This window comes from Mustela nivalis (assembly GCF_964662115.1).
Source record: "Mustela nivalis genome assembly, chromosome: 19".
Lineage (NCBI taxonomy): Eukaryota > Metazoa > Chordata > Mammalia > Carnivora > Mustelidae > Mustela > Mustela nivalis.
This window is the reverse complement of record NC_139038.1, coordinates 6,766,441-6,776,183: the sequence shown is the minus strand read 5'-3', so window position 1 is coordinate 6,776,183 and position 9,743 is coordinate 6,766,441. Positions and strand designations below refer to the sequence as shown.

The 9,743-nt window shown below is 41.7% G+C and overlaps 1 protein-coding gene across 1 annotated transcript; it reads right to left on the bottom strand.

Moving 5' to 3' along the window:
* Positions 1 to 4,263: 4,263 nt before the first annotated feature.
* LOC309854075 (ubiquitin-conjugating enzyme E2 N) lies at positions 4,264 to 4,926 on the bottom strand. Its single transcript, XM_082712791.1, has one exon. It carries the CDS (start codon positions 4,878 to 4,880, stop codon positions 4,422 to 4,424), a length of 459 nt encoding a protein of 152 aa, XP_082568917.1. The 5' UTR covers positions 4,881 to 4,926; the 3' UTR covers positions 4,264 to 4,421.
* Between the last annotated feature and the right edge of the window lie 4,817 nt (positions 4,927 to 9,743).

Genomic DNA, 9,743 nt, shown 5'->3' with positions numbered 1-9,743 from the left:
TCTGAGGCCCATCTTCTAATGCCTATAAGTCCCAACTCCAACATCATCTTGGAGGATGAGAAAAATGGGAAGGAAATCACTAAGACTGAGCTCAAAAAGCCCAAGTTATCCAAACAAGCTGGAGAAGCTGCTAAATAAACACAATAAAATGTGAAGTGGACAATCCAGTTCCTGCAACTGGCCTCTAGTTCAGCCTTTCTGAGATCTTACCGCTCATAATGAGCCCCGGGGGCACCCAAAGAGGTCAGATCTGAGTCTCTCAAAGTACAACTAGTATGTATGGATCAGGCCAGAAGAAAAATCATGGTGAGTGATGGCAAAGTGCTCAAGCCAGAATGCCTTGATAGCTCTCTCTCTCATACTTTCTCTTTCCCCTACCTCCATCCATCCTCAAGGCCTCTCCAATTCTCCCACAGAATGCATCTCCTAATCACCAACACTGCTGTCATCCTGGCCATGCTGTCATCATCTTTCTCCCTAATATCTAACAGGGCTCCCAAGCAGACCTCAACTTCTACTCTGCTGGCTCCCAGCCAGTCTCCACACTGCCACTGCAGGGAAAGCCCATTGTCTCACTCTCCCACTAAAGACTCTCCAGTGGGTTCCCCATGCACTTAATAAAAGTCAGACTCCTGCCACTGGCCCCCGAGGTCCCTGTCCACCCCTCCAGCCCCGTCTCCTTCCACCACCAGCCTCACTGGCTGCCCTCCAGACACCTGGATCTTATTGTCAGATAAATCCAAGCCCTTTCTTGCCTCAGGGCCTTTGTATTCCTTGTTTCTGCCACCCGGAATGCTCTTCCCCTGGCAATTCATGGGGCCTAATTCTTCACGTTTCAGCTTAAAATACCATCTCGGCAGAGGGGCCCTCCCAGGCCCTCAGACCCGCCAGCTGCAATCTCGGCACCAGTTCATTTCCTCCTTGCCTCTATAGCAACATATAACTGCTATATTTGCCTACTTATTGGCTATCTCTCTCCTAACTAGGACATGACCCCATGACAAAGGTAGAAACCCTATTGCTCACCCTGATATTCTCAACATTGAAATAACAACCTGGCACAGACCAGGAGTTCAACAGATACTGGTTGAATAAATCAAAATTCTGGAATGCTATGGAACATAATGCAAGATACTCCAGATGGCTCCAAGCTCCTTTCACAGAACTATTGCTTCTGAGACTGATGCCCAGCATCACCAGTTCCCCTGCGATGGCCTTTCCTCTCACTCCAAATGAGTAGGCTGTGCAGCTGCTCCCAAAGTTTTGCGTCTCTGCAGGAAATGGAACCATCTTTCTGCTGATTCTGCACCCATTAGTCCCTTAGGAGGACAACTTAACAGGAGATGAAAAGTTTGGAACATGCAAAAACAAACCTCTGTGCCTGAAACTAATGTGACCTTCTCCTCCCCACACAGCAAAGGAAGTGCCTGCCCCACACTACACAGCTGGTCTGTGTTGGAGTGTGATTTAAACCCAGGTCTTTGAACTCCAGGGCAAGCGCTCGAATCACTCTGGACACAGCCTCTTTCTCAAACCAGTTTCAACTCTTGCACAAAAATAACCTTGAAATTAAGTCTGGGTGGGGGGGCTATTGACCCTATGACCTTTCCCAATTCTTGACCCTTTTTCAGACTTTTGTTCCTTCTGCAGGCAAACTGTTCAATACAGCAGCCACTGAGTTATTGAGCCCCTGAAATGCAGCTGCTCTGGGTGGAGATTTGCTACAAAGCATTATATGAATTTACTGTACTGTGAAGATTAAGTATAAAAAAGTAACACATTTAATTAATTAATTTGTATGTTGGTCACATGTTGAAAATGATAGTCTTTGTATAGAAGAATGAAACTTGACCATTCTCTTACACTATACACAAAGATAAACTCGAAATGGATAAAAGACCTCAATGCGAGGCATGAATCTTATCAAAATCCTAGAGGAGAACATAGGCAGTAACCTCTTCAACATCGGTCACCGCAACCTCTTTCAAGACATGTGTCCAGAGGCAAAGGAAACAAAATAGAAAATGAACTTTTTGGACTTCATCAAGATCAAAAGCTTCTGCACAGCAAGGAAACAGTCCATAAAACAAAGAGGCAACCCACAGAATAGAAGAAGATATTCACAAATGACACTATAGACAAAGAGCTGATATCCAAGATCTATAAAGAACTCCTCAAACTCAACACTCAAAAAACAGATAATCATGTCAAAAAATTGGCAGAAGACATGAACAGACATTTCTCCAAAGAAGACATACAAATGGTCAATAGACACATGAAAAAATGTTCATCATCATTAGCCATCAGGGAGATTCACATCAAAACCACATTGAGATACCACCTTACACCAGTTAGAATGGCCAAAATCAACAAGACAAGAAACAACAAGTGTTGTTGAGGATGTGGAGAAAGGGGGAACCCTCTTACACTGTTGGTGGGAATGCAAGTTGGTGCAGCCACTTTGGAAAACAGTGTGGAGATTCCTTAAGAAATTAAAAATAGAGCTACCCTATGACCCTGCAAATGTACTGCTGGGTATTTACCTCCAAAGATACAGATGTAGTGAAAAGACGTGTAATATGTATCCCAATGTTCATAGCAACAATGGCCACAGTCACCAAACTGGAAAGAGCCAGGCTTCAACAGACGAATGGATAAAGAAGATATGGGGTGCCTGGGTGGCTCAGTGAGTTAAGCCTCTGCCTTTGGCTCAGGTCATGATCCCAGGGTCCTGGAATCAAGCCCCGCATCTGACTCTCTGCTCAGCAGGGAAACTGCTTCCTTCCCTCTCTCTCTTTGCCTGCCTCTCTGCCTACTTGTGATCTCTTCCAAATAAATAAATAAAATCTTTAAAAAAAAAAAAAAGAAAAGAAGATATGGTCCGTATACACAATGGAGTATTACATCTCCATCAGAAGGGATGAATACCCAACTTTTGTATCAACATGGATGGGACTGGAATTTTTATCAGAATGGCATTGAAAGTATAGATTGCTCTAGGCAGTATAGAGATTTTAACAATGTTTATTCTTCCGTTCCATGAGCATGGAATGGTCTTCCATCTTTTTGTGTCTTCTTCAATTTCTTTCATGAGTATTCTGTAGTTCCTCGAATACAGATCCTTTACCTCTTTGGTTAGGTTTATTCCCAGGTATCTTATTGTTCTTGGTGCTATAGTAAATGGAATTGATTCTCTAATTTCCCTATCTGTATTTTCATTGTTAGTGTATAAAAAAGTAACTGATTTCTGTACATTGATTTTGTATCCTGCTGCATTACTGAATTGCTGAATGAGTTCTAGTAGTTTGGGGGTGGAGTCTTTTGGGTTTTCCATACAAAGTATCATGTCATATGGAAAGAGAGAGTTTGACTTCTTCATTGCCAATTTGAATACCTTTTTTTTTTTTTTAACTTTTTATTTTTTATAAACATATATTTTTATCCCCAGGGGTACAGGTCTGTGAATCACCAGGTTTACACACTTCACAGCACTCACCAAAGCACATACCCTCCCCAATGTCCATAATCCCACCCCCTTCTCCCAAACCCCCTCCCCCCAGCAACCCTCAGTTTGTTTTGTGAGATTAATCATATGATCTCCCTGATATGAATACCTTTTTTTTATATAATTTTTTATTTTTTATAAACATATATTTTTATCCCCAGGGGTACAGGTCTGTGAATCACCAGGAAGTGACTCTTTTTTTTTTTTTTTTTTTTTTTTTTTTTTTTTTTTTTAGAATAACAAAAAATATTTTACTAAAACATAAGATTTACAGAAGTTTCCAGACAAGCCATACAAAATGGTCACAAGCTTTTTCTTGAAGGAAGGATTCTACACTTGACAGCAAAGTCACAATGTTATTAGTGAGGGCTGTGATGTTTGTTTAATGTTCCCATTTTGGTTCAAACAATCAAGCTTGTCCATCTACAGTGTCTAAATAAAGTTAGACTTGGCTAGAGAGCATATTCTAAAGAACTGGTTAGCTGCTTTTAACCAATGCAATTAGATCACCATAAAAAGGGGGAAAGGAGCCCATAAAATTAAAATAAAACTACCTCTCCCCCTCAAAAAAGTAATAAAGAAAAACACCCAAACCCCTGCAGCTAACCCTGACAACTACCTTCATTCACAGTGCTTAACCATGATGGGGGAAATGAATAAAAGCAGAGAAGGGCCGCTGCTTTTAAACGTTTCACAATAATCCAGATGGTACTTCTAGCCTCTGCTCATGCTTTACAACAGTGAATCAGGACAAGACATAGATTTGCTAATGTGCATTTAATCACCAAAGGACTGAAGATGTCTGGGCTTTTATTCTGTAATATTTCTAAGACTGTGTCCATTAAATGCAAACAAAAAAGGAAGAAGTCTTGGCAGAACAGGATAAGTGATGCACACTTGATGATCAGATCGATTTTTAAATATTATTCATGGCATATAGCCTAGTCCATGCTCTAGCTGTTTCTATGGCTTGGGCCTCGTTGGTCTTCCACTGCTCTGCTACATCGTTTGCTAACGGATCATCCGGATTGGGAGCACTTAACAAAGCCTGGATCGATAGCAGAACTGTGCGGATCTGCAGTGCTGGGGACCACTTATCTTTCAAAATATCTAAACATATTCTTCCCAACTTGTCTACATTAGGATGATAAATTTTGGTCATGAAACGTACTTTAGGGGCTGCCATCGGGTATTCTTCTGGTAGGAATAGTTCAAGCTTAAAAGTCCCTCCCTCAAAGGGGGAATCCTGAGGGCCAGCAATGACCACATGAAAATAACGGGCGTTGCTCTCATCTGGTTCTGCTTTAATGCCAGGAACTGGTTCTGCCAGCAAACGCTGGGTTTCCTTGATAATCCTGCGGGGCAGCCCGGCCATCTTGTCAGATCCCGAGTTCGGCCTCTGGTCTCGACTCTGGCTCCGCTCGCCAGGAAGTGACTCTTAATCTCACAAAACAAACTGAGGGTTGCCAATTTGAATACCTTTTATTTCTCTTTGTTGTCTGAGGGTTTTGGAGGGGAAGGGTGGGGAGTTGGGTGAGCCTGGTGGTGGGTATTAAGAACACATATTGCATGGAGCACTGGGTGTGGTATATAAAGAATGAATTATGGGTCACGAAAAAAATTAAATTTTAAAAAAGAAAATGATAGTCTCTGGATATATATTGCATTAAATAATATATACTATTAAAATCAATTTCATCTCTTCCTTTTTAGGTTTTCAATATGGTTATCAGAAAATTTAAAATGGGGCATCTAGGTGGCTCAGTCATTAAGCGTCTGCCTTCAACTCAGGTCATGATCCCAGGGTTCTGAGATTGAGTCCCACATTGGGCTCCCTGCTCAGCAGGGAGGCAGCTTCTCCCTCTGACCCTCCCTGTCTCTTGCTCTGTCTCTCTGTCTCTCTCACTCTCTCAAGTAAATAAAATCTTGAAATAAAATAAGTACATTGTCCAGGTTCCTTCATTTGTCAAAAAGTGTTTATTAAGTGCCTATTTTTTTTTTTGCCATTCTCTGTTCTTGACATTTGAGATATAATACGATCAACAATGTCCTTACTCTTCAATAATTTGTATTCTAGAGGGAGGAGGTAGAGGATAGATAAAAAAATATAAGGTGTTCAGAAGAGCAATGATGAAAATAAACAAAGGCAGAATGATAGGAAGTGATAGAGGGTAATTCAGGATGGTTGGTTGGCAAAAGTTTCTCTGAGGAAATCATGTTTGTGGCTTGAGCGACAGAAAAAGCAAAGAGTGTATAGTATAGGGTTAACTCAGCACGCCTGCTAACTCAGCAGACCCAAATCCTACATATCTCAAAGAAAGGACTGATCCTGATCAGCTCCAGGGCAAAATGTTTAAGCCCTTGGAATATGTTGCCTACTATGAGTCCTTGTATACCTGCGCTGCATGGGCCATACCAGATAGTTTATGCCAGCACTGTGAATTGTGGTAGGGGTCTTGGGCCATGCTGTATTTGTTTGACCTTTGGAGGTGCTGGATGGAATAACTAAGGTCACATGAGCCCTCCCTGCTTATGTGACCAACCCTCAACAAAAACCCTGGGCAGCAAGGCTCAGGTGAGCTTCACTTGTTGGCAATACATCATATGTGCTGTCACACGTCATTGCTGGGGGGATTCAGGATGTCTGTACAATTTCACTGGGAGGGGAAAACTGAAAGCTTGGATCCTGTGTGCCTTTTACCTTTGCTGATTTCGATCTATATGCTTTTGCTGCAGCAAACCATAACCATGAGTATAAAAGCTTTACTGAGTTCTGTGAATCTTTCTCAAAAATCACTGAGTATGGTACTCAGGACCCCTAACATAGGGATGATAAACGAGAAGAAGAACATCCTATACAAAGAGAACAGCTTGTGCAAAAGCCCTGAAGTAGGAATGCAAATGAGATTTAGACCAAGAACAACTCAGGGGCCTGCCCAAGGTCACACGATGATGTGGAGAAAGAAGGGAACCCAGAGCTTAGATCTGCTGACCCTCACTCAGGGGCTTTCCCCTGAAGCATCCTGGAATGGCAGAAATGGGACAGGCTTAGCAGTCACACAAACATAGTTTCGAATCCTGTTCTACCTGTATTAGCTATGTGATCTTGAGGAATCTGTTCAACCTCTCCGAACCTCAGCATCCTCATCTCTAAAAAGGATTTGATGCATATCTCATGGTTTGTACAAAAAGTAAGTGAATAATGCATGTAAAACCCCTGGTATATAAGAGGGCTCTTAGTTTGAATTTTCCCCAGAGGCAGACCCTGAGACAAACATTTGGATATAAATAATTAATTTAGGGGGTGATCCCAGGCAGCACTCAAAAAGGATGGAGACATGGCTCAAGGAAAGTAGGAATGTGAATACAGTGTATGTTCATGAGCAGGTAAGTGCTACAGAAAACTGGAGCCCCACCCTGCAGGGGACCTTCTGATGCCTGTGCATGATGTGCCTCAGAACCATGCTGAGGGAAAGGGAAGTTAGGATGTGTTCCCACCTCTTACTTGTGAAAGATTGCTGCTTTGGGCATTAACTGCCTGGCACTTCCTGCCTTCCTCTCAGTGAGCCAAACACATGCCAGTGAGCAGAGAGCACCCCAGTCCCTGAGGCACAGGAAGCCCTCAGCCTGTAAACTGTCTTCAGGGAGATGAACAGCACACCCAAAGCATCTACTCTAATACACATATAATTAAGTGTTAGTTTTCCTTCTCCTTTTCCTTTTTGCCTGGAGCATATACCCACAAAGTTTTCAGAGGAATGAGATTAATAGTTGGTGGGTTGGAAATCTTGATAGAAGTGAAATGGTTTTGGGAGCCTGGGTGGCTCAGTGGGTTGACTGTCTGCCTTTAGCTCGGGTCACGATCTCTGAGTCTTGGGATTGAGCCCGGTATCAGGCTCCCTGATCAGTGGGGAGTCTGTTTCTCCCAATCCCTCTGCCCTTCCCCGCTGCTTGTGGTCTCCCCCTCTCTCTCTAATAAATAAGCAAAATCTTTGAAAAAAAAAAGGTAAAATTTCTTTTATTTCTCCATCATTAAGTACCATGCCCAGCGAGAGAGTTTAGGAGGGCATGCTTATCCATGGACGAAAGTGAGAGCCTTTGTGTGCTCAGCCATTCTCTCCTGGCCTGCCAACTGCTAAGGCTGCCCTCACCTCCAGTTCCAGAGCTTCCACAGGCCACTCCCATGGGCTTGCAGCTCTCTCCATGGAGTCTAGCATAGTCTTAGAAAGCAAAGTCCTCACAGGGAGACAACACACAGAACTGCTATGTTGGAACAGAGGACATGTCTAAAGGATGGGAAACGGATAGGAAGGAATAAACTGGGTCACATCTTGAGTGAGCACTCCAAGATCAGCCAAAGAGTCAAGTCTGACCTCCTAGAACAGCTCTTTTCAAATGCGAGCTACCTATGGAAGTGGAAAACAGATGTCAGAAGATAATGATGCCAAGAGGACAAGGCTCAGGTCGTCCATCAAATTCACCCAGATCAGCTTTGTAAACTGTGGCTTAGCATTCCTTCCAAGAATGTATTCAAGGGCCACAGAAGTTTTCTGGGTCACAAAGTGACCTACAAAAAGAGGTGGTGGAAATTGGGAAATGGCCAGATCAGACCAGATGTGACATTATGGAGGAAATGAAGGGACAATTGGAACAGTATTGTTGGGGAGAAGTCACCCAAGGGTCCCACTCCAATCTGTTATTCATTCACTTGACTGTGGGCAAGACCCTCCCACTCTCAACTCCTTGTCCACATGTAAGGAGATTATACTAAATGTTCTCAATGCCCAGGTGCTAGGATTATATAACCTAAGTTTTAAACTTCCAAGGTTGCAGACCTAGAAAACAGAGATAGAAGGCAGAAGTGGTGGCTGAGATCAATAACCAGAGAGAATACGTTGCAACTCAAATAAAGTCACCAATTACAACACACATCTGATGTTTTCCCACAGCACTGCTTTGCTGACATAATCCTGGTTGAATATTAAACAATGACCTCAACTTGGCAAATTAACCTCAGGAAGTTCAGATTATAACCAGACTAGTATAAGCAGGTTGAGAATATGAACTCAGCTCACCAAGGAAACACACTATGATGAAACAGTTCTAGCCTGACACTTGAAGTCAAGATCTCTTTGACAGTTTCAATTCTCTCAAAATATATACTTTAAATAGAACCTAAAGGGTATTATTTGCATGACCAGGAATTATATTCACCAAGGAAAAAGCCGTATAGAAGTTGACGAAACATAATAGGTTCATACCCATTAAATTATCTGGGTGACTGGGGGGCATAAATCAACAAATCACAATGCTAATGAAATTACTTTAGCAATGACAGAAGCCAGAATTTTTCAAATACTTCTTTTTTTTATTTTTTCAATTTATTTATTTTCAGAAAAACAGTATTCATTATTTTTTCACCACACCCAGTGCTCCATTTCAAATACTTCTTAAGAAGGAGACAGGGACTGTGTAATATTCCTTTAGAATTCTGATAGGCTAGTAGAAATGGATTCTATCTTCTTTTTTTTTTTTTGGATCTCAGTAACTTAAAAACCATACAAACTATATGGTTCTCCAATAAAGATAAATATATGAACAAACATAAAAACATGTATTATGGTAATTTTGGCTTGTAACTCCACTTTTTATTGTATTATAGTATTTAAAATACAAAAGCATAAAAATGGGTACACAATATTTAAAGATATAATTTATGACATAATAAAATAAAATGGGGGTGGCAAGTAGAGAGCTATAAAGGAGTAGAGATCCTATGTGATTGAAGTTAAGTTTAAAATAGATTGTTATATTTCAGGGTGTCTTTTTTTTTTTTAAGATTTTATTTATTTATTTGAGAGAGAGACAGTGAGAGAGAGCATGAGAGAGGAGAAGGTCAGAGGGAGAAGCAGACTCCCCATGCAGCTGGGAGCCCGATGCGGGACTCGATCCCGGGACTCCGGGATCATGACCTGAGCTGAAGGCAGTCGTCCAACCAACTGAGCCACCCAGGCGTCCCTATTTCAGGGTGTCTTATATAATCCACAGGGTAAAACACAAAGAAAGTATCTATAGAACATACACAATGGCAAATGCAAAGGGAATCAAAACATGTCTCTACAAAAAGCCAACCAAATACAAAGGAAGGTAGTAAGGTAGGAAAAGAGGAATAAAAAGGCTATGTGATATTCAGAAAATAAATATCAAAATGATAATAGTGAGTCCTTCCCTATCAGTA